The sequence below is a fragment of the Melanotaenia boesemani genome, chromosome 2 (genome assembly GCF_017639745.1).
Source record: "Melanotaenia boesemani isolate fMelBoe1 chromosome 2, fMelBoe1.pri, whole genome shotgun sequence".
Classification (NCBI taxonomy): Eukaryota; Metazoa; Chordata; class Actinopteri; order Atheriniformes; family Melanotaeniidae; genus Melanotaenia; species Melanotaenia boesemani.
The window spans coordinates 33,512,801-33,538,787 of record NC_055683.1 but is presented as its reverse complement, the minus strand read 5'-3'; the positions used below and the strand labels follow the sequence as shown (position 1 = coordinate 33,538,787).

The window sequence follows — 25,987 nt, the reverse complement described above, 5'->3', positions numbered from 1 at the left end:
GACTCCTCAAAGAATCAAATGACCTGAATGTGTGAGCATGCACAATTTTCTGTCTCTCCATATGAGCCCTGCAATGGACTGACCACCTGTCAAGGATGCATCTCGCTTTTCACTCTCTCAGCTGGGTTACATGCCAGCTTTTCTACAGGATGAATCAGCTAATGGAAATATGCTACTTGTTAATAGTAATACACTTTTGATAAATGCCATTTATACACAAATAACAATATGACTCATGGCTCATGTATGGTGAGCTCATTGTGCATGTAGTTTCACGTTTCATGGCGCAGCTAGCATCCCAGTATGGTTTTGTAATTTGCAAATGAAAAAGATTTTGGAGCTCCAATAGTGACTGTGTTGTATCTTTATTATGAAAAAAAAATACAGGAATTTGTGGTTCATGAAAAATTGTACAAAACTGTAAATGCTTGAATACTCATTACATTCACCTTGTGGTTGGAACTCACACACATTTTAAACAAATTCTGCATTTAAAGGTCACCATCATCTTCACTTGTCTTCCAGCTTATGTTTTACCATCTTCTTCACTTTCTCCATGATGTCTTCAAAGGAAGTGACAGTCTTGTCTGCTGTGACAGAACAAACCCGCCATTGTTGGCTTTTCCACACAGACTTCATTCTAAACCATGTGACTACTTCACTTTGACAAATAGTTGACACTGAACTGAGCTGAACAGCACAGATAAACAGACACAGAAACAAGAGAAAACAAGCTGTCATGATCAAAACAAGATCTTCAAGTAAATGTAACATAAACTATGAAGTTTGACTGTGTTCACTGCAATACTTTTCAATGATCAAATGACACACTCAGCAAGCATGGCTGTTTTATGTCACAATGTTACAAGAAATATGAGATGAAAATGACATTTTTCACAGCCATGCCTTAAACCTTTATCCCTTACAATGTGTCAGACATTTAATATCATATTTTTCAACATACACCACAGCAACACTGAACCTAAAACACTCATCTTTGTTACATGTATGGTCCTTATGTAACCAACATATCTCTTATATTACAAAAATAAATTCAATACCAAGTAATTACATTTTTCTATACTAAATCCTAAATGTGCAATTCTTGAACAAAGTAAATGCCGAGCATTTTTCAAACGTGAACCATATTAGTTTTCCTTGTTATTTCTTTTCCTCATGAAACCTGAGTCTGGGATGCGGTTTGTGAAGCATTCAGATCCAGTGATTGCTTTAATGTCATTGTCCTTACTCTCAGTTCAGACTTGAAAACTTTTCCACCCTTTGGGACAGGAATAATCTCTCCATTGCACATGATCTGAAGGGATGCTGAACTTCAGCAGTCTGTGAGAAACAGGAGGCAACCCTTTCTCTGCAGCAACTTCTGAGCAGGACAGGAGGTTTTAGGTGGAGGAAAGACTCAGTTTGGGGGAAAAAAATATGGCTGTCCTATAAAAAGGACAAGACTGCTTTAGCTGCCAGGTAGGACAGGGTCAGAGACGTGCCTTTGGATCTCTTGCATTTCTATGGAGTTCTCAAGGTGCTCAGGAAGGGAGGGGAAGCGCTGACTTCCACATAACAGTCCAGGAGGTTCTTGGGCATTAGACCATAACATCGGAGTAGGAGTGAGATCCACAGAGGGCAGATGTGGAGGGTCAGCTTCTGGTGACAAGGACATGGTGTCATCTGATGCCACTGTGAGATGGATACCACTAGATAAGGAGTCTTTGGATTTGTGTGCTAAGTCAGAGTCTGGACTCTGGAAAAGACAAAAAAACATTAATTCATGAAAAAAACAAAAAACAAAATCATAAAATTAGAAAGCATTAGGTGTATGTAATCATGTATTTAATAGAGTAACCTTCCAGACTTTGTGTATAAATGAGTAAATTCTCAAAACCTTCAGAAGTACTGAAGCATAGTACCTCAGTAAAGGACAAACTGAATAATCATAAATCTGTCTAGATGTTACAAATAACGGTTAAAAATTAGTTAAGCATAAAATTTTATGCAGCAGTGTAAATGTTTCATTCAAGAATCAGGTTTTCATGGAAATGGTGATCTCACAGTAAAATTATCTTCAAGATTTCCAAAAACCTTTTGTCATGCAAAACCAAATAAAGTTTGTAAAACAGATAAATGTTTTGTGTTTAGGCTGCAGCTTCACAATGATCAAAATCATGAAATGGCCAATGTCCCTTTCATGATGAGAGTAAACAAAGAATTTCAACTGAAAAGACATGTGAAATTTTCATAATTTCATAGAAAGTAATAACTTGGTTTGAGTGTTGTTTCATGCAAACAAGTAACTACCACAGAAAGAATGGAGAGTGTTAATGTTGAGTGTAAAGGGAGTTCACCAGAAATACAATGTCAATGGTTTAGTCTGACTTGAACATTAAAGTGATGTGAGTGGCCAATAGGACTAGAAGTCTCACGAAGATTATATATGATTATGTCCAGCATTATTCCATCATTGTGCAATCAATATTTATTTCAGTATTTTATTTTAAGTTTTATTCACTTTTTATTTGAGTCATAGATGGGAAACAGAACAGTGAGCTGAGATAACTACATGCAGTATATGTGTATTAACTCAGTCCTATTACCTGTAACTTTGAGACAGTGCTGGTTATCTGTACTGGCTGGATTGGAGTAATGGTGTGGATTGTGGGCACTCCTGTTCTGTACAGTGTGGTGGGGTGAGGTGGGTGAGGGCTGGGGGACACATCACTGTAGGCAGGTGGTACTGGGACTAACTGCCTCTGGAGGAGCTGCAGGATCACATTGATATCGGCAGTCATACGGGTCTCTAGCCTGGGCAGGATTAAAAGAAGCATCAGTAAAGACAGTTTAAAAGTGTATCTCTTTAATCAGTAGACACTCAATTTATTCTGTGTTTTGATTCAGTAAATATTACTCCCTCCACTCATTTGTTTATAAATTAATTTACACTAGGTCTCTCTCTTTTCCTTGCCACAGCATCTTTAAATTTCATACAATATAAAAAGGAAACAAACATACAAAGGAAACACACAAAGATTTTTGAATTATCAAGCACATCTAAAGTATTATGAAAACACAAAAAAGCTTTGCTTTTCATCACAGGGGGTATAGCTCAGTGGTAGAGCATTTGACTGCAGATCAAGAGGTCCCCGGTTCAAATCCGGGTGCCCCCTCTCTGCCCTCATTGTATGAGACAGTTTATATTATGTTCATTTACCGATTCAGCTGAGACTGAAGAAGCTCTAGTCTGGACTCCAGCTCCCTGGACCGGTCCTCAACACAAACTGGAGGTGGAAGAGTGGCCCTAACTGAGGACGGTCGTCTCTGGCTCTCTGAAATCTGGCTGGCTCTGCGATCTGGCCAGTAGCCATATAAACTGGACATGCCGATAGGGGATGCTGCTGTACAGAGGAAAAGATAAAGAGTTCTCAGCTGATGTCCCAATAATTGTTTTCTGTTACTTTGCAGAGTTTAGTAATGATACAGTTGTCCATCCACTAAAACTTTTGTTTTGTATAGTTTGATTTCTATTTTGTATTATTATTTGTTTCGTTAAGATAAACATTTTAAAAGTAATGCCACTGTAAGTCTATAATCTATCTATATTTCATTAACCAGCAACCAATTCAAGATTTGTATAAGTAAGAATGTAAAGTTGCTGTTGTGTTGTCAAGGTTTTGGTAACTTAGCCAAATGGAACTGTGATATGAGAAGTAGTTTGGTACCTCTGGGACATTTCCAGACACTGTATCAATGATAAAAATTAAGCAGGTCAGATGAAAGGATTTTAGGCACTCTACCTGAGTACAGAGGCCCTCCGAGGTCTAAGGACTGTCCCATTCCAGCAGAGGGTCCACTGTGAGGCAGGAGGCTAACTACTGAAGGTGGATGGTTTCTGGTGTCCCCGTTTGGGTATAGCTCCCCCTTGTTTTGTTGCATGGGCTTTATTTCCTCATCACTAGACTGTGAACAGATGCTAGCACTGCTACCGAGGTCTCCCCAATGAGATCCTGTCATTTTACAATGATGATGGTTCGCGATTGGACGGGGCTGATCTTCACCATCCATCCCATCTGTGTACACAGAATCATAAGACAGTCATTGCAAGACAACATGGTAGTATAGCAACACGTGTAAAGCTTTATTCTTCACTCACCTGGCCTATTCCGCCGACGCAGGGAGCTTCTCCGATGCCTTGTCAATCGGCAGCCACATTCAGAGTCCCTGCTCGGGCTTGGCGGGTTTATTCTATCTGCCTGATACATCTTAGTTTTAGTCATTCAAAAATTCAAAATGATTTTCTGAGACAAAAAACGTGGATTACTGTGTGCAGGAAACATAATCACTACAAGCATGTTTAACTTTGCCCTCTAGTAGCACTCACATCTCTTAAGTTGAAGGTGATCTCCAAATTGTTCCAGAACATTTCAGCAAAGTCAGGATACATGTCGAGAACCTCCAGCAGGTCGTCTCTCAGGATCTTGTGAAGATCGCAGTAGGTCAAAGCCCTGACATCCGCACTGGATTTCCCTGGCCTCCCATACAGACTGATGGGTTCACCGAAGATGTCATTCTTTCCTATATAAATCAAAATAAAAGAAATTACACAAGAGAATGTTAATACTTCACCAAAAAAGGCTTTTTAGCTATAATAAAAACAGTTTACTGACAGGAAGTTGATGCATAAATCAAATTCTTGCCACAGAAAAGGAAAAACTTAACAACACTAATTTGCAATGGTTCTACAGCTCAGGACAAATTAATGGTTCACACAAACCCTGCTGAAAAAAAAAAGGAACAATGCAGCCTGGATCTGAGTGCTGGCCCTATTGATGATCAATGCCACTGTGGAATGAAAGTGGAGCTGTGCCCAAACACCTCTGGCAACATGACAGTGTGTGTGTTAGCGTGATGTAAAAGTCAGTGTTAGTTGTGACTGTGGCTTTGAGCAACAGAAAGGATAAGCAGAGAGAAAACTGAGATACTAAAAGTAAGAGAAGTTAAAAAATTGAAAAAAAATACACAAAAAGGCTAATATTCTTTTTTATTTCAGAACTTGCATTAAAATCTGGTTATAATAAGCTGATTACTTAAACATGTTTATATTTTCAAAGTGCCCTGGAGCTTACCTAATATGGCCACAACCACATCATCTCTTAGGATCTCTATAGAACCTCTGGAAATAAAATATAGAGCAGTGAGAATGTCCCCACTGTGGACAAGCGTGTCACCCGGTGGAGCGTGGGTGGTCTTGAATCGCATGGCCAGAGCTCGCAGACAGCCTTTGTTGGCACCTCGAAAAGCTTTGCAGTTCGTTAGTAAGCTGCGGTTCAAATGAAGGCAGATGTCAGCTTGCAGACACTCAGGGAAACCCTTTAAAACCTACAAGTAAACAGAAAGTACACAATGACTCCAAATAGTTATCTGTGTTATTGTTCTGTAGCTTTAAAACCAAATAAACTAAAACTGGAAAATGCAAAGTAAATCTGAAAAGTACACAGAAACAACTCAAGGGATGACAGAAGGAAAACAAGCTGTCGGATCAATTCAAGTGGGACATCAGCTTAGCATGATTAGCTGCTTTAATAACGAACTGACAGGCTGTTATGCTGTTTCTTGAATGCATCATTTTCTGGTGCTTTGAGCAGTCCAAGTCCAAACAGTGGTATGATTCAAATTATCACATCATTGCCAGAAAATGGGTCACTAACTATATCAATCTCTGTGAAAACAGCATCTAAATGAAAAGGAGGCACTTGATCTATAGTGCTGTGCTCTACACTGAGACATGCCTCTTAATGAAAAACCCACTGGTGACGCCTTTTCTGAGATTTACTACTATTAAATAGTCTAAATGTGATTAAAGTGAATGTTTACTGCTGGAAAACTGTACCACTGCTGCTACACAGAAAATGGCAAATAAACCATGTAGGTCAAACACAGAATGTTAAAGGTAACACAATGAATAGACAATAAAAAGCACCACAAAGAAAGCAGCTGTAATAGATGCTGATAAATATCTTATATTTATTGAATACTTTATTTCAAAGAGATGCTAGAGACCAAAGTCCAACAGAACATATAGTCTACCTGGCTGTTTGGACTTCACAAACATACAGTGATAGAGAGAAACTATGATCTCTGTGTAGTATAGGGAAAGGGTCATTCTATCAGCAAAGGGGGCACCCAGATTTGAACTGGGGACCTCTTGATCTGCAGTCAATTGCTCTACCACTGAGCTATACCCCCACTATACAGCAAGTATTGTCACAAAATGAAATACTTGCTTTTTATATTTTGGTAGATAGGCAATATGTGGTCATTGTAGTGGCCTAGGAATAGCCTTGGCATGCTATTAAGGTCAAACACAAAATATGTTTGATAATGCAGCAAAAGAAATATGAAAAATACAATTCCAGAAAAGTGAGCTGCACTTTATAATTCAAACTGGGTTCAGGATTTTGAAGCAGCAGCAACAGATATAAGCATACCGGATTATAACAAGCTAGTTTGCATTCATAGTCTGTAGGGAGGTAAAAAAAAAACCAAAAAAACAAAAGCCCTCTTGTGAGCTAATGTCAGACTTAGTCTAACTTACAGCATTCATGTCTATGCCATTGGTGTAGGACCAGGCATGCTGAAAATACTCCTCCAGCCTTTGTCTCAGACCTCCAGGGATCTGGTGGAAACGGATGAACTCTTTGACCCGCAGCATCTGAGTGTGGTAACGGGCTGTGCCTGAGTACAGTCTTTGAATGATGGCAGACACGTTCCCAAAAATACTGGCATACATAAGAGCTGTGTGAGACACAGGAAAACACAGGAAAAAAACAGACAAAACACTTAGTTCTCTGGAGCCAGAAAGTTAAGATGGCTAATACATTATCACAGTGGATTTAGTCCCATACAGGGAACCATTGTTGCATATTACACCTCTCACTCTGTTTTTTTTTTGTCTCTATAATGTGGACTATTTAAGAAACCCAAAAGCATTTGTTCTAAAAGGAGGTCTTCACCACTCTACTTACAGCCAATGAGCATGACACAGATGGAGAAGATCTTCTCTGGGTTGGTGTTGGGAGAGACGTTGCCAAAGCCCACACTGGTCAGGCTGCTGAAGGTGAAGTACAAGGCTGTAACATACTTGTCCTGGATGGAAGGCCCTGAAGTGATGTCACTGTCATTGTAGTGTTTACCAATCTGGTCAGCCAGGTTGTCCAGCCAACCAATCTTCATACCGCCAATACGGGCAGAGCCAGTGCGCTCCACATTACCGATGGCATACCAAATACAGGCCAGCCAGTGAGCAATAAGGGCAAATGTGCACATGAGAAGAAAAAGGACAGCAGCCCCGTATTCTGAGTAACGATCCAACTTCCTGGCCACTCGCACCAGTCGCAGAAGTCTGGCTGTCTTCAATAGTCCAATCAATGTAGTTTGAGTCTGAGGCTCTGTCTGCTGAAAGACAAGATAATGTTAGAGGAAGGCACTACTTGGAGCTGGTGTACAAAAGTAACAACCATGTTCTTGGCACATGTTACTCTTTAAAGAGTGACCCAAGAAAAAAAAAATGGGGAGAAAAATTAATTTTATTTTAATCTGAAGTATTTGTTTGGCCCTTTAACAAAATATAAAAAAATAATGAACATTTGTATTTTTACTGTTTATTACCAGTTGTGCAAAATGTATCCACCAAGGGGCAGAAGAGAAGTATCAGACTGTGTAGGGATTTGAGACAAGTTTTTACCATGGAGTGATGCAAATGGTCTCAGAAAATATGCATCAAATATGATACATATGGCATTAAGGGGTTAAGTATCCAAGTCATGTAAAGTATTACAAATGATACAGTGGTGTGCTAATGCACAGACTACCTAGAAAGATATTTCTGTCTTTTTAAAGCCATAAACTGACAAAAAACATTATATTTGGAGATATTAGAAATAAAATTTTTCTGGAGGGTTTCATCTCTAATGACACCCAAAACCCAAACACAACATGTTTTTTACATTTGGAAGCAGAAAAAGAGCATGTGTCACTAATGTTAAACACTAAGAAATGAAAAATGTACATTTCCTTTTTTCTTCTAAAGTACTATCATCCATTTTATTTGGTTCCTTCTCACCTCCTGTGACCCAGAGCGGAATATGAGGAGATCAAATGGGATTGCAGCAACTATATCAATAAGGAACCAGCCCTTGAAGTAATGCTGTGCAATGCGTCCCGGGTGGCTGACCACCTCGTCGTTGTGATTGACGTATGTGGTCCTAAAGTTGATCAGGATGTCCACAATGAACATGACATCAACTACAAGGTCCACTACATTGAGTGGGTTGCAGCTGTAACCACAAGATCTCCTCTGTTCTTCTTCCACTTCATTGAGAAGGAAGGCAGCCGAGTACGGTGTGAAGATGGCAGTGTAGATGACCAGAAGCAAGATGACCCAGTCCCATACTGCTTTGAAGGGGCTGTAGTGAAGGATAGTCCACTTGTGGATACGTGGGGCTTGGAGCTTGTATTCTGGCAGTACATCAGCACCAAGGGACAACACCTGTGTAGGAGGAGGAGGAGGAGAGGGGGGGGGGGGGGGGGGTATAGGAAAGAGATGTTGAAATCAATGCAAAACATACAGTGGGATCCATTAATGGGATGAATTAACTATATTGTCTTATTCTATTATTGTGTTACATGTACAAAATTGTAAGTTAAGACAGATTATACAGTGTTTTAGAGACTAACAAAATTGGGATTAAAATAAAAATAAACTGACAAAAAAGCAGTATAAAGTGGGCACAATTAATTACAGGATCACAGTGTTGCCTTAAAGAATGAAAATAGCAGTAAACAGTGAGTTATGTTTCACCACTTTTAATGAAAACTCAACACTTTATATTAGAAGCTTTCAGCTAAATATAATTAAGATGCAGGAATATACCATGCTAAATTCTTAAATTAAAGTCCAGTGTTACATGTCTTAAGATAAAATGCAGAATTCCACACAATAACACTTTATTGTGCAAAATGATAAAACGTAAAAAGAAAATCATGTATTAGTCTTTATTTGTTGTTTGACACTCAGTGAAACACTTTCCACACCACATGTTTAAAGTACTGTGCCAAAGTTAAGTCATACTTTATGAAAAACTATGCACAACAACTTAGGCAGGACAAAATGTCACAGCACATTAAATTAACAGCATCTGCCACCCACACTGTTTTTTAATGTGACACATTGTACTGACAGTTAAGGAAAACTGTGGCTTCTGGTTTTTTAAATAGTGAAAAATGAACAAAATCCTCATTGAACATTGGCACCCCTCTATGAGTAATTTGTGAAGTACAATTAACAGGCAGACAGAAAAAAACATGCATTCAACAAAGACTGAGTAGTCAGCAATGAGTAAGAGCCCACTGACCGGAACAACAATAAGAGTCTCCATGTCCAGGTTCTCATCCTGGTGTCGACCACAGCAGCAAACGCTCTGAAAGCCCACAAGCCTGCTGTGCACTGACCACCTCCTGTCCTGCATGACTCTAAGGTTTTACTGACTTTCACAAACACCACAATCCAGTTGTAAAAACCCAGTGCCACAATATCTCTTGTAACTCCCTCTTTTCAACATCCCTCTGTCGCTTCACCTGCCTCTCATTACCATGAGACCCCTCCCCCTTTTTTTGTCTCACCCATGTCACTCCTCCTGTTAGTACTGTGGTCAATGGCAGACAAGGGTAAATGCTGGCATTGACTGGGCACTCTGTAGTGATTTTGATCAATTTATGTTAACAGCAAGGTCAGAAAGCTGTTTGGCCAAATTGTCAGTGCAGATCCAAACAGGTTCCTATTGTATGCTTTTACTGCACATTATTTGCTCTTCTAGTCATTTGAAATTTATAATACTAATAGAAGAAATTATAAAAATATTTAATGTTTCCCTTTGCCAGTGTAAATAAGAACAAAATCCAAAAATAGTAAAGGAAATGCTTTCACAAAGACAAAGTGCATGTAAAAAGTTACTAAATGTGTACCCGGCCATATATGGTAGAAAAAAGATTACAAGGGAAAAAACTTGTAATACCCTTATATCCCTACAAGGAATAAGCAGGCAATTACTACAGAGGGATGCTGGCTTATGATCCTCCTGTTTTTATAAATCTGATAAGAAAATGCATTTAAATGACTTCTTCCACCCCAACAACTCCTGGCACTCCTACAGGGCTAAACGGATATGAAGAAACAACACAGTACTGGCAATGTAAACACACGAGGGAAGGTTCAATCATCCAAGAAATTTCATGATATTAATGTGGTCCTCTACTGTTCCATAACAAAAACCAGATGATAGTGTGCAAAGATCACCTCTTGTTTGCATGCAACATTTTTCTCAGAAGGATATCATGTTCTAGTATGTTTCCTATGTATTAGACTGAAAATACTGCTGCAAAGTGAAAGCTAATGGAAACTTAAAATCAACAAAAAATAAACTGTGAAGCTTTAACATAACTGTAAGAAACTCATATCTCTACAATATAAAAAAATTAATGTAAACCACTCAAAATATAACATTTAAAATGACAAATATGACTGTTTATAAAGAAAAATTATTCAGTTGTCATAGTTAAGTGTAAACTTAATCCATGTAATTTTTTCCTGCATACCTTAACACATTGAAAAAATAAAAACAAAGAAAATCTATTTCTGTACTTAAATGCCCTAGTAAAGCTATAGAAGGACCAAGATGGAATGAAAGTCAATTAACTTAAGATCTTTTCAACTATATTTGCAAAATATCTGCACACAGGAGCAGCACAGTGTAAAATGGCATAGTCATAACCTAAATGAAGAGGCTGCTCACCCACGGAGCTTCACTAAATACTGAAGGAGGCTGGGGGACAGGAAGAGGAATAAACAAAAGTGAGAAATGTAAATGGGTAACATGGTAGCAACCAAGAGGCATATAGAGCTGAAATTAAAAAAGGGCGAAATGGAGGTGAACAGCAGGGAGCATGAAAAGCCAAGTGAAAGCTCAAGTACTTACAGGCTGAAGTTTGTGCTTCATGCTCATGATGACGCACACCAGAGTAAAAAATAGGGAAAATCTAACACTAAGAAAAACGAAAACCAAGGAGCAAGCAACCTCAGTCTAGCTCTTCCTCCGTTGTGCCTCCTTCTTCTTCCTCCTTGTCCATAGCCCTGCCCTCATCAAGGGATTTTTCAAACACATAAAAATGATCCACTGGTTTTACGAATTACTGTAAATTCCTCCTCTACTAGGGTTTTGCAAACAAACCTGCACTAAAAATCAGATTCATCCCTTTTACCCTTTTAATATGGACTTTTGGCTTTTAGTTGTCTGGCAGAACCTTTCTCACAAGCAGCCTGTCTCATGATTGGCTAGAGACATAATTATGTAAAAATGTATGTGTGCTTTTACATGAATTGTGTTAGCATTACATCAATAGTTAACTAAACATGTTTAAAGAACCCAGAAGCAACTTTATGATCAAACCTAAACACTGGCAGGAATAAGCCACTGGCTTGTTTTAATGACCTCCTACACATCTGGTGAAGATACAGTTTGTCTTTACTGCAGAGAACATATAAACTATAGGTGGCACAAATGAACTGGAACAAAATGATTTTTTTTATATTTGGTGACTATGAATATGTGTGTGCTAATAAATTTATACATAAAACAAGATCAAAACCAAAACCCCATTCGACTCAAAGTACAGATTTCTTTAAATTTTTCCTGTAGTAAGCTCATTCACAGCCAGGGGGCACCACATAACACACTTTTATTTTCCTCAAATACACATATAACTGGTTACAGTGAGCGGTGGCTTTTCTACTCTCTGTCTTTGACAAGCTACAGCTGAGTCAATCACATTGTGTGCTTCACACAGACAAATCAATACGAACAAAGATCAATGACAACCGTCATTTCTTTTTTTTGTAAGGTGACAAATCGAAATCCAATTAAAAAGAAGAGATAAAGAAATGGGTTTTAGTTTGTTTGTTTGTTTTCAATACCCAAACAAAACTATTATAATAAAAAAAATCCAGGCTTATAAAATTTGGTTATAAATAAAACAAACCACAACAAAGATGTCTAGAAAACTCTGTTTTGGTAATTGACCACAGTTATTTGTCTCATGGTAGCAACAAGGATTCCTGTGACTTAAGCCTAACATGCAGCATTATCTGAGAACTCATAACTACAATATCCCCACAAGCAAATTAAGCCATTGGAACAAGAGAAAACTCAAACTGGCACCAACATGAAGACAGCTTTAGGGGGACCGCAATGTGATTTAGTGGGACAGATATAGATGCTGCCCTCCATTTCCATTAGCTACAGAGGCCAAGGTCATTGGCAGAATCAAGCCAACGAAAGCCGCTCGATAGACTCACAGCGGCTGCCCTTTTCCCTCGCTTTCATAACTACATCTCACCAGGACCCCTGTATACTCCCACAGACAGCTTCACATACAGTCTGTGATCCCCACACACATCCACACATACACCACATACAGGCTCACGCTCTCAGCAGCAAGTCCTCTCCTCTCTATACTATCAATTTTCCATGTATACTGAGATAACATACAACAGACACAATGGCTTTTATGTATTATTGAATAATTATACAAATGTTTATCAAAAAATGTCTATTTGGGGAGTTAATACCAAATCAGTAAACAGTGAATAAATGTTTCCAACCCTAGTATGTATTACAAAAGAAAACATAGTCTGGTAGTTTGAATTGAAAAAGACATAATCATCATCACTGATATCGCAAGGATGTTCAGAAAATATACACTAAAAGTACCTTTTCATTGTTGCATTTTCACTTTATCAACTGTTACTATTTTTGTTATCAGCACTGAGTTTAAAACCCTGCATCTCTGAGAGTATGGGTTTGCATTAGTGCTATGGAACTGGCTATTTACATATCAGGAAAGACTCCATCAGTGCAGGACATATGCACAGATTTCAGAGCAGCATATGCTCTCATACAGACAATATCAAGGAAGATTTTGCATATTTTAGCAAGATAATGCTAAATAGTAGATAGCACGTATGACCAAAGCATGGCTCTGTAGTAAAAGAGTTCAGGTTCTAGGCTGATCTGCCTGCAATGCAGAACTTTTGCCAATCAAAGACATTTGGTGCATTATAAAATGCAAAATGCAACCAAGAAGATCAAGCACTGTTAAGCAGCTAGAATATCAGGCAAAAATGTATTGACTACTTCTAAAAGAAGAGGGATGCTACACGGTCAAAAAAGTGGAAGAAAAGTGCAAAAAGACTACAACCTCTTTCAGTTCTAAGACATTACTTATCATGACTTATTTTTTTAATTCATTGCTTATTCCAATTCAGGGTCAAAGCAATTTTCAAGCGAGAGGCAGAGTACACCCTGGACAGGACGCCAGTCTATCAGGGCCAGCACAGAAAAACATGCTCACTCCTAGGGAAAATTTGGAGAGAACAATTAACCTAAGATGTGGAAGGAAGCCGGAGGACCTGGAGAGAACCCACGAATACAAGGGAACGTGCAAACTCCACAGAGAAAAGTCACGGTCATCTGCTGTTGTCCGTCTAAGGTTGTTTAATTTTTAAAAAGCCAGATTATATTAAATAATCACTGCTAGACAAAAAACTTTGGTATCGTAACTAAGACCTGAGTAAGATGGTGTGTGGTCTGTCAACAAAAAGGCAGTTGGAGACAGCTGTAATGGATGCTTTCTACCGTCCAACAGAAACATAAGAAAAAATAAATCAAACCTTACTGACAGTTAAACAAACAATTGCTGTTGTATTAAAACAGAGGAAGGCTCGCTTTGTTGCCAGACTTGTTCATGACATCAGCAAAAACATGATAACGAGGTAAATGTTCTGCTTGGCCTTTTGGAGGACTTCTGTTTGTACAGTCAGTTTTTCCAGGGCCACGCTGCCTCCACATTGTGCACTGACTCACAGCCAGCTTTTAGTATCACAGTTGCTCGTGAAGAAGTGCGATCTCACTACTATCACAGCGTTCAGTAAAAAAAAACAATCAATATGATAAATGAAGCACATAAACAATGAGAATTTGGGCTCATTCATGATAATCGGATAGATTGTGTGTGAGACTGTGCAAGGAAACTGCATATTCGAAACTGGAAAGTATTGAAAGTGTTCACAAATTAGTGAAACTTAAGATAAAATAGTTTTTTAGGAATATGGATCCAGAACAGCAAGCAGACTTAACTGAGGTTAACAGAGCTAGAGTTTTATTTAGTCGTATCTGAATAGTCTGATTAAAGGTTGTGGAGATTTATGTCAGTCGAGCCTTACACCCACACAGGTCTGGACAGTCACTATAAAAAACATACTGATATATTTATTTAAGCTGGAGCTGACCTATAAATGAGCCAATTACGTGGATAGGTGAATAGCCTCTACTTTAGATCAATCTTAAAGGGTAGTGCACCCAAAAATGTGTTTTTGAGTTGTAAACAACACGGTATTACTTAATTGTGATGAAAACCACATATTTATTTATTTATTTTTTCATTTTATTTATTTAACAGGGAAAAACCTCACTGAGATTAAGAATCTCATTTGCAAGAGTGTCCTGGCCAAGACAGCATATACTGTTGATAAAATTTGTGTTTTTAAATTTTATTTTAAAAAGGGTATTTTGTGGGTAAAAAATAGCTCATAACGGCATTTTCGTGACAGAGAGGTTATCTACGTCATGAGAAAATTTTAAAAACTCTACAGCCCCTCAATCTAGATGAAAACAGATAGATCCTCACCTTGCAGGCATAAAAAAAACTACACCCACCAATGCATATGAATGAACGACTCAGACTGATACGGTTCAGGACCATCTTGTTCATGTGTAGTTGAGGAGATTCCACCTCAAACACCGCTTTGTGGCGTAGGTGCTTTGTGAATCTCGCTTTCTATCTTGCTAGTCAGCTGAGCTGCTGTCTGTCAATTATTTCTGCCTGTGTATCCCAACCATAGACTGTATATAAAAGATGGACGGCGCCTCCGTGACGTCACCCGTAGGTTTCTGAAGAGCAAAGGTGAAGCTCATTGGGCTCCCACTGTCGCCATCTTGGTTTTGTCACGTGTTTCATTAGTCCCTGAAAAATCCAAAAATGGGCAAGGAGGTGGAGGTGAGAGGGGGACTGTGAAGGTGGGGGTAGATGATTGACAACCATCAAACTCCGAGCTGCCTGTAGCTAAGAGCTAACCGAACTAACCCTGAGCAACGGTAGCTAACCAGCTAACAGAGGTAGGCGGGCTAAAGCTAAGGCACACTGTTAGCCGGCTAAAAACTGCGTTTGTGCTGCACTCTGCCCTCTTTCCACAGATATTGGATACCTGTCAATCAAAAGGATATGCCTCTAATTATGACGAATTTCAAGATTAAATAACATCCAAACGGATGAGTAATAAAAAAAATTACACCCCTCACAGATGTCATGAAGGTAAACATGGGAGTCTATGGGGATTTGCTCTGTTTTGGAGCCAGCCCCTAGCAAATGAGGGGTAAACTGCAAGTTTTTTGCACTTCCGCATAGGCTTCACATTTTACAGGCGGAGGTTGCAGCTTGATCCCAACCCGCCCACTCTCCGCCCCCGATCACCCCACACCTCCCACCCCACCCCTGCAGCCATTTTTCAAATTCGACAGTGGGTGGAGTTACGCAAAAAGTAGGGTGTGTAGTTATACTTTAAACAAAGAAAGAAATACATATTCAGTACTTTTTAGAGATTTGAAGGATTTCAATTAACATTCTCTCCAAGATCATTAAAATAACAGTTTTGTGTAAATTGCTCTAGGATTTATGACTCAAAAGACTAGATTTATACATAACATAACAAAGCAGAATATCAGCTAGGTTGATGTAATGTACTTAGGGACTCACAGTAGCTAACCAAGGGCAATTTAAAAGACGAACCAGCCTTTAGAAATTGTAGTCACTGTGAGACAAATGTGCAGTTTAGTACAAAATAAATACTGCAATCATTTAAGTACCACAGAGTTACAGCAAGTTTAAACATTAATTAGCTTTGAGTTTGCGAAATCCAAGAAAATGTGCAAAATTATTCTTAAAAAAAAAAGTAAAATTACATATTTCAAACACCTCAGCAACACCATGAAACTGTAAGAATATCTTCAAAGCTTCAACTGATCTGGAAGTAATAAATCTCTAAAAAGTGGCACAGTGAGACTGGACCCATTATGTAGTACTTTCAGTGTGAGACATCAATTTTCTTTTGGAGACCCTCCTCAGTTGTTAGATGGAGACCCCATGAAGGGATGACAGGTGGCTGGGAAGTTTGGCTCTGTTGTGAGTGCCACATAAGTCACACCTCAGGTGAGATTATTTTTTCACACTTTCACTCTGAAACGGAGTATATTCAGTGAGCATGCCATTTATAGGCACCTATGTCTAAGCAAACTCTGTGCAGAGACAATGAATGGATGTGCCAGTGTGGAGAGCTCAAGAAAAAATTATGCCCGATAATTTTAGCCAGACATGATGCCAAAGACAGCCAAAAACAGAAAAAGCTGTTATGTAACATTATTCCAGCATCTGAATCACAGCAGTTCAGACAACAGTTCAAGCAGTGCTAACAGTGTTATGGCTCTTTCTAGACAGATTTAGGACACCAAAGATGGCCGAATTTAGTGAAGTGCAAACAATATTAATTTTATCAGCTCTTTTTGAGATAGTAAAAGATGTCTTACCTGTGTGACATGAGTAACCTTCTCTGTGACGTTCTGGGTTCGGTCTTTCACCTTGCTGGGTGCAATGATTTCAATCTCTGTGGGTGAAGGAGGTCTCATGCGGTCAGAACCAAATGTGAGGGTGACCTGAGGGATGCGGCCAATGGTTCTATGTCTCATAAGGTCTGAGTCAGAGGTGGAGTTCAGAGCACACGTCTTCAGATCTAGAACAAGAAAGGGTAACAGTAGCAATTACAGAAAAAACTTAAGTGTGTACTGAAAGATAAATGAGAAAAAAACGAAAGTGCAACTGAAAATTGAATAAAATTATCACATTTTTAAAAAACTTATGCCATTCTTACTTTAAAAAGTTTTTTATAAATATATATATACATACATGTGCAGAGGGTAAATATTAAATGAAAACTGGACATATTTTCAGGAAAAAACATTTTTTTTACCTATAGCAATAAAATAAGGCCAAATCACTGAGTGCCTTAAAGGCAAATATGGGCATACAAACATGGAGAAAGTAAAAGAAAACACAAGTGTTACAGCCCAGACTGTGACTGGATCTTGAATGCTGTACAACAAAAACAGAGCATTCACAATTATATTTCCCCCAAGCAATAAGGGAGACAGATGTGCAGTTTTAGTACAAGTGCACCATAACCCTTTTACACATACACACACATATTTGGTTTATATGGCCCTTTGGGACTCTCCATTGACTGTGCAGTCTCTAGCCTCCAACTGTAACAGCTTAGCACCATAACTGAATGCATAACCCAAACCCTTAACCTTACCATAAACCTGACCTAAAACATAGTCTTAACCCTTAAAAATCATTTTATTTCCATGGGGGCAAAATTGTGGTGCCCATACTTACAGGAAGTCCCCATAAGTTGGTGTCCAGTCAGGTTAGGTCAGTATGATTATAAAAACAAGTTCACAAAGACACATACAAACTGTAATAGAAATTTCATTTTGTACTCTATGTATCTGAACATTGTGTATTTACAGTTGATTTCACTTATTGTGGAGGAAGTTAACTTTCACCCTGTTTACTAGCTATATTTACCTATTTAGTGAGTTCCTCTTAAGTAAGTTCCTGTTTTTTGGTTTCTTCGAGGTTGCTTGAATGTCAGAGTTTGTTCAAATGCCAGTTCGACCATAGAATGTTCCATATATGGAGTTGACTTATCTTCACCCTTTGAATGACACCGTGCCCGAGAAGCATAGTATAAAACATCTGTGTATGACTTCCGTTTTTCAATACTCCGCAGTCGGCCTGCAAGCTGAGTGGGCACTTCTCATGATTGCAGTCATCATTTAATAAATTTACTTGTTCGATTCACCTGATTGAGTGTTTGATAATCATTTTTCCATAACAATACACACAAACTGACAGAATAAGCATCAAACAGCTGCATTTGGTCAAACAATGGTCTTGATCTGAGCTCGCCATCTGTCCTTATGGTTTTTATGTTTGCTTTCTTTGTTTACAATGATTATTAATCAAATATCACAACGTATAATAATAATAATGCACTCTGAGGTCTCCCAATACAGAAAATAATGAAAATGTTATGTTAGAGAGATCCTTTTACTGTGCTGATCTAGCATTGCCTGTAGTTTTCAAAATAAAAATTACCTGTTTGTTTGCACCAAAAACACCACAGCTTTAGTGTAATTTTTGTTTTTGACATTATCTTTTTTATCAAAGTTTTTTGTGAGGCAAATATGGCGTTTATTCAAAATATTATTCTAAGCAATTTCATGTTTTAATCACAATTTCCTTTTTCCACTGAGATGCTCGCTCAGACACTCACTGCTGTTACTTTGCGGATCTCCAGGTCGACTGTTCCATTCTGCCTTCATGCCATCGATGTCATCCAGTGATGAAGCACGTCTAAGGCTGCGAACACTGTCTCTGGAGCAGCTCCGAGGTAACGTACCCCTGGTAAAGGCTATGCTGGGGTCAAGCCGATCGGTCAGGAGGGAACACCGTTTAGTAGAGGACTGGGCTGCCGTCGGGGGAGGATCCAGGTCCTGCTCTATCAGAGCCTCAGTCTCAGACTGCATGCAACTCTCTTTGGAAGGGATCCGAAACTCTTTCAAAGGGACTTCCTCACTGTTTGGCTGTAACAGACAGAATAATCATTATGTAGGAGGTCATGTGTCTGCAGCTACATGTTTCATGCATTTAAACACAGATTATATGCAAGGACACACAGCATTTGTTGTTTTTATTTTAACTATTCTGTTCCTCAGGGAGACTGGGCTAAAACACTGAGGAATGTCACAGTCATGCCAGCATGTAAATTCCAACAGTCCCAGCATGAAAATTTGTCTGACCCACTATAGTTCCAGTGTCGTGTGGATACAGTCAGGAAGTTGCTTCACATAACGTGTGATCCACCAGAGCAGAAGAAATCTAAACAGAAATGAACGAAAACTCTAAGAAGTGAAAGATAAACTCAGGTTTTTCTTCTTTCTTTCTTCCATCTAGAGTCCTTTTGAGCTGAGAAATGAGCCCTAGAATCACTGTTTTCTCAAGCAATGCTGCTTTAATCATTGGTATTAGATTTTGATGTGAAAAGGGAGCACAAAAAAACATCATTTGGATGCAGAATATGTTGTCCTTTTTGTGCATAATTAAAGAACAGTAAAACATGAACATGAAAGTGGGGTAAAGATGAGATGTCAGAAGACATATTTGTAATAATTTTTTCTCAGATTGTTGTTACGTCCTTTTCTTTTTCAATTTACTGCAGCAGAATGCAGGATACAAACATGAACATGAACTGCACATTATGATTTCCTGAGTGATGCAGTGTCACACCATCTCACCTGCAGATAATCCACCACCACTCCTTCAAACTGATCTTTGGCGAGTGAAGGTCGTCGCATAGAGCGTAGTACCGGCAGTCTCATCTTTAGCCTGCGATTCTGACCTATGGCAAGGCAAGTTGTATATATAAAGCATTAAAAGCATTACAATGGGGTGCAGAAGAAGCACTAAAAAGTACAAATACATAAATAAATAAATAAATAAATGAAATTAAATAAAGTCAGTATAAGACAAAATAGATAAAATACAAGAAAAAAAATTTCCAGTGTGAGGAATTAATTGTTGTTTTGATTAAAGACAGCAAATTGAAAAGTTTGTAACCCTGATTTAAAACTGCTGAGAGTTTCAGCAGACCTGCAGTTTTCTGGGAGTTTGTTCCACATGTGAGGAGCATAAAATCTGAACGCTGCCTCTCCACGTTTAGTTCCATGTTTAGCTGACATGAGGAGTCTGGTTGGTTCATAACAAACCAGAAGATCCTGAATGTATTTTGGTCCTAAACCATTCATTGCTTTGTGAACTAACAGCAGGATTTTGAAGTCAATTCAGTGTAAAGATCTGACAACTGGAGTTGTATGACCCACTTTCTTGGTCTTAGTGAGGACTCGAGCAGCAGCGTTCTGGACTAACTGCAGTTCTCTGATGGACTTTTTAGGAAGAACTGTGAGGACAGTGTTATAGTAGTCTAGTCTACTAAAAGTAAATGCATAGACAAGTTTTTCTAAATCCTGATGAGTCATTGGTACTTTAATCTTTGAAATGCTCTTTAAGTGATAATAGGCTGACTGCACAACTGTCTTAATGTGATGCTGAAATTCGAGTCTGAGTCCATGACTACTTTACATTTCTAACTTGGTAGTTGGTTTTTACCATCATTGTTTAAAGTGTTGACTTTAATTATTTCTGTCTTGGTACCAAAAGCTATTATTTCAGTTTACTCTTCATTTAACTAAACAAAGTTCGGGCACATCCATTTTTTTAATTTGACAAATGCATTTGATCATTGTCTGCCTTGATTTCTGCCTTTAAATATTAAGTTCTAATTTTTGCTTGGAGTAGTTTAAAGTATCTCTCTAAACCCTTCCTACTTTGAAAGGTATTACAAATGTTAACTAAGCCAGCTTCCATTTAATCCCCTTACTCTTCTTTAATCACATGGGTAAAATATAAGTTGAAGTATCTTACTAAGGCTAATTATTTTAAAAACAGCAAAACACTATTCATACTGTTTATCAGGCTTTAAAAATTACAATATAGAATGAGCTTGTATAAATGTGAGAAACATGAATGAGTTTTACAGTAAAGCCATCCCTGGGTGACCCTCTGCCTGATGCCTGACTTCTTCAGGGTTGGATCAATGAGCTCCTGGTAGTCAAGAATGAACATGATGACAACTCCTTCCTCGTTCTTAACAGGTACAACATCCACGCGGCAAGGTCGGCAGGTCCCTGTAGACAGAGAAGGACAGCAAAATGAGAAGGTAGGGGGTACCTGGATTCGAACCAGGGACCTCTTGAACTGCAGTCAAATGCTCTACCCCTGAGCTACACCCCCACAGAAAAGAATGAATGCTATTATTTTACAAATGGTATGTGAAGGGAAAGCGTGGGGCCTATAAAAGGGGTGGACATTCTTAGCAAAAAAAGAATTAGCAACACTTCCATCAGGTTTAACTTCATTCTGAAATCAGTGTGGCCTAAAAAATAAAAGTAGGAGAGAGGGCAGATGAGACAAACACTGGACCATGCATGTACACAAATGTTGACGGTATGTTCCCCTATTCAGCAGCTCAGAGTTTTAGTCTGGAGGTTACACTTGTTCTGAATCACATTGCTTTTGCTTATTCACACATTTCTGTGCTTGCTTTGCCTGGCAGCCCAGTTGGAAGCAGGGGACAAAACAAATAGACTCTTAGTGGATTTGATCACATTTCCATGACAACACCACAGTAGACTGCACACGTCACGCCCAAATGTATGTTAGAGTGACAACACTGAATGCATATGAGTTCATATCCTGTGACATTCCTGAACATGACGTGTTTCTGTGGCTCCATCATGACTTTCAGTGCCTTTATTCAGTGATAGATAAAGGCATCTTATTGTTCTACTTGATCTACTTCATTGCTTGCAGGCGAAAAAGATCAGGGATTGTAAAACAGACTGCTGAAATAATTAGATAATTCATAAAGATTATGAGAGTCCAAAATTAAATTAAGCTTCAACATTCATTGAACAGTCAATATAAAGCTTGAATGCCAGTCATGTTGATTAATTTGTTCTTAATTTCTCACCAACTTAGATAATTTCTCTAAAATGATACAACTGGCAAAAATGTTTCTGCATCAAAGACAAACACAGGCTGCAGATGTGAGAGAAACATACTTGGCACTATGATGGAAGAAGGGATTAGGATGAAACCAATATGGTTTAACAGGAGAGATAAAGGAAGTGTGCAAAAACAATAGCAGATTTTAAAAAATGATAAAGAATATCATGCTGAGTCTGCCTCCCTCATCTCAGGATGGTGATTTAAAGCCAAGAACACATTACATGGTTTTAAAGCCTGATTATAAAACCCTGATATGGACATTGGCTGAATTTCAGAATCATGGAGAGCCCAGAAGAGGTCTGAAAAAACATAGCAGGAGTTAATGATCATCGCCTACTGTGGCACTGAGACTGAGATGTTTTCCTCCATATCAGAGTTGCTTTCAGGTTTGCGTCACAGTTTAGTTCCTAAGTAATATAACAATCTTGTAGATTCTGGCTCTTTCCATTGTGAATAGTTTTGAATTAATGTTTGCTATGCTTCTAGTAATTCAGAAGAGTTTGCATTTTCAAATAACAAACAAAAAAAAAAAATAATAATAATTTCTTGTAATAAGGTATACACATAATAGATGGCCATATGGGGGATTTCAGTCATTGTGTTTCCATGACAAACTGTCCAGAAGGCAAGATTTTTCAATTGGCCAGAAGGCTTCTTCCCAGCCTTATAGGTGCTTTGATTTTCTCCCTCCATCCAGCGGCTTAACCCCTTTTTAGCCCCTTTTTATCCCTAGAGCCTCACCTTCCTTAGAGTAGTAGAGGATCTCCACCTTGTGCTCCTCAGAGCCAAGCAGGGCCTGTGCCAGCTGGGCCAGTGCACTCTTCATGGTGCCGGGACCAACCAAGAACTGGCAGGTACAGGGCTGCTGCATGATTTCTGCCCTGGTGAAACCAAACATCTGGCAAAAGCCTTCATTGCAGTAGATGATGCCACAGTTCTTCATCTGGGCGTTGGCAATGATAAACTTCCGATCTGAAAAGTGGCGGAAAAATAATGTGAAGTGATGACTGAAAAAAGGGAAAAATCAAAGTAGGTGTGTAGTGAGAAGGACCTGGAGATAGGAAGCAATGACAGAAACAAAGCTGCTCAACCATTGTTATTTAGAGTTTATTAAATTTGTTAATAACCAACTAAAATTATTTTTAGATAAATGTGTATTATGATTATAGGTTCCAATTACATGGATTGAATTTCTAGTTTTCTAATGTATTTACAGTACTTATATACTGGTATATAGTACTTTATATGCACTGTGTATATACACAGATATAATGCATATAGTACTTTATCAAGTGAGGTCACTCATTTTAATTAATGATTCCCCCTCCTCTTCACTTGACAATAAGCTGAAGTAAAACTAATGAAGTCCATCTTTCCATGGTGCTAATGTTATTAAATGCACAGTTTCTCCCAAGGAGACTGAGAAGCAGGTGGGCACTTCAATAAAAAAAAAGAAGCCTCCATTGCGTCTCAGGTAACATGTGGGAATTTACAGCCTGCTTACGTCAGTCAGATTTAACCTGTTTGTTTAGCATTTTAAATTATCCACTTAATCGCAAAATAGTTTGACTTTCTGTTTACAATTTGTGACAGACATCTCAGCATGTTTGTTTCATTTTATTTGTGATGCTTTTGCTGTTTTGCATTTTATACTGTGTTTATTTATTTTATGACAAAAACAATGTTTAAATTAAGCTGTTAATTATCTATTATCTTTATATGTAATTTAATTTAATTCCTTCTTTATTAAGCAGCCATATGTAAAAGAGAAAAAATAACGTAAAGATTTAAAAGAAAGAACAAAAAATTATATCAAGCAAAGGGAAATTTAAAATCAATAACTGTTTTGAGATGCTCTCTTATCAGTTCTTCTATAGTGTGCACATATGATTTTATAGCATAACACTATTTTTTTTTTATCATTTCACCAATAATAAATAAGTATTCAAAGCTTTTTCAAGTGCTAATAAGCACACACAAAGGCTTTGATGAGCATAAAAGTGATCTTTTGTAAAAATTAAATGAAATGTTTCTACAAGCTGGCTTTATTTAAAGTGAGTAGAGTAAAATTAATATATACAGACTTACATATGGATTCTATCTTGTAAATGTACCTTTTTCTGAGGAGTAATGATCATGGTTAAAAACTGTGAATCATTTTGGTTTTACAAAGCTGATGAGTTGAAACTATGTAAATTGAAAAAAATATATCTCTAATTAAATGGTAGTACTTCAATACAATATTATGTCTTCTTCTTTGAAGGGTCAAACAGCACCGTCAATAATCTCATAGATAGTCAGCTTGCACAAAAACAACCTTAACAGTTTTTTTCTCGCTGATATTCATTTTCTTGTTATTGATGATTTTAATGTTCGTGGCACCAGCAACAGCTGTGATGCCAAAAATGCTAAAGGAAAGTGAACTGGGGCAGTTTTGTTTGAAGGCTGCAAATGAAGGAGTTCAAAGAGCTGGATGAAAAGTAAGTATGTAACCTCTGCAGCGTTAAACTGTCCCTTTTATTATGCTGTGGATGAACTGGTTTGCACAGCTGTTTGCTGCCCACACAGATGAGAGCAGAGGGTCTTTTTTCCTGGTCCTTGTCTTTAAAGTAAATGGGTGAGCTACTCTAGTGGAAAGCACATCCTGTCCCAAGTCATTATCTGGGGCTCAAAGCAAAACCACTGATCGTCACACTGTTGCTAAGCAGCACCACTGTAGCACGTGCACTCACCTGTTCGTGCACATGCACATGCACACATTTAGGGACACTGTAAAGGCATTACATAACTGATCCTTTCTCAAAGGAGTTTTGGAGATTCAAACATTGCTGGCCTCAGATCTGATCTGACTAAAGCAGTCAGCAAACAATTAGTTTCCATGTTTGGGCAGTATCTAATCAGGATAGCAGAGTTATTTTCAGTCTTACACTTGCAGTAAGCTGTGTGAGTGACTGAGAACAAAAACTGAGTGCAAGAGAAGTTCTATATACAACATTAGATATATGCAGTAAGGAGTTTTATAGTTTTTTATTACAAAATTTAACAGCCACGACTTAAATGACTGATGTGCATTAGAAAGTACTATTTATAAGTTTTATGTAAAGAAGATAGAAGAAGAAAGCCAAGGTCAAACGTAGACATCACATGCAATATCCAGTTTTATCAAAAGCCTGGCTGCAGGATAACATTTGTAAATGTGTGAGGTCTCCTTCTGCAGCCTGTGGAACAAGTGAGCTAATGAAACAAAGGCAATAGGTGAGCACCCAAAAATAAACACACATCCAGGTGCAATAACCCAAAAACATTACAGGAGCAAAAAGGTCTGTCAGCATCACAGGCAGTGAGAAGATATTTTCATGTTGCATGATGAAGTGCAAACAGCCTAACAGTCTGCCTACTTTCACATAAAAAATGCAAACATGACTTACAAACAGGGTAATAAAGTCAAAATGACAAGTTTTTAACCACATTAACCAGCTTGATATGTTATTATTATTATTATTATTATTATTATTTACTCCTCTGGTTTTAGTCCTGCTGTTGATAAGCTGTTATTGATTCTTTTTTAATAAAAGAGGGAAACTTCTTTCTCAGGAGATATTTAGTTTACTAGCAATTACGGTATGAATTAACATGGAAAAGCAAGTCTGCGCTATAGGTTATCTGGGTTTTACTGGTTCTGCAGCTTTTTCAAACGTAAAAGTAAATAAATAAAATAAAAATGCATTTAGTTAAATTTCCTTGGTACAAATAAAAACAGTGGCCAAAGAATAAATATAAGCCGGCTATTCAGTTAGCTCATTTCATGGGTACTTACTTTGCTCGTCGAATTTCCTGATGATTGTGTCCAAGTAGGTGTTCTGGAGCGCAACATGACCGCGTCTCACAGGCATTTTGGCGCTGAGAGACGATACTTCCCCGACACATGAACCTCACTAGTTTAAAATAAACACTAAATTAGACAAAACTACTACTACTGCTACTACTTGGAGGACGATAGTTAATAAAAAAAAAAAATAGGCTATAGGCTATATATTTTTTTAAAAAAGAAGAGGAAAAAAAGAAG

General features: G+C 38.1%; 1 protein-coding gene and 3 non-coding genes across 6 annotated transcripts; 1 reads left to right on the top strand and 3 right to left on the bottom strand.

Moving 5' to 3' along the window:
- Positions 1-358: 358 nt before the first annotated feature.
- On the bottom strand, positions 359-25,927 carry kcnh6a (potassium voltage-gated channel, subfamily H (eag-related), member 6a). 3 transcript variants are annotated; one of them, XM_041975962.1, is made up of 16 exons: positions 25,739-25,927; positions 22,663-22,893; positions 20,889-21,038; positions 19,590-19,693; positions 18,569-18,878; positions 16,758-16,960; positions 8,129-8,554; positions 7,032-7,461; positions 6,602-6,801; positions 5,133-5,385; positions 4,388-4,581; positions 4,160-4,259; positions 3,804-4,076; positions 3,221-3,404; positions 2,607-2,814; positions 359-1,756 (listed from the first exon to the last, which is right to left on the bottom strand). In XM_041975962.1, the coding sequence occupies exons 1-16, from the start codon at positions 25,812-25,814 to the stop codon at positions 1,469-1,471; spliced, it is 3,630 nt and encodes a 1,209-aa protein (XP_041831896.1). In that variant the 5' UTR covers positions 25,815-25,927; the 3' UTR covers positions 359-1,468. The 3 variants fall into 3 exon arrangements, with proteins under 3 accessions (XP_041831896.1, XP_041831903.1, XP_041831912.1); XM_041975969.1 differs by having other exon boundaries at positions 3,221-3,401; XM_041975978.1 differs by having other exon boundaries at positions 7,032-7,458.
- trnac-gca lies at positions 3,105-3,176 on the top strand. Its single transcript has one exon. It is a non-coding gene; the product is annotated as a tRNA-Cys (tRNA).
- trnac-gca lies at positions 6,181-6,252 on the bottom strand. Its single transcript has one exon. It is a non-coding gene; the product is annotated as a tRNA-Cys (tRNA).
- On the bottom strand, positions 21,073-21,144 carry trnac-gca. Its single transcript has one exon. It is a non-coding gene; the product is annotated as a tRNA-Cys (tRNA).
- Positions 25,928-25,987: the final 60 nt, after the last annotated feature.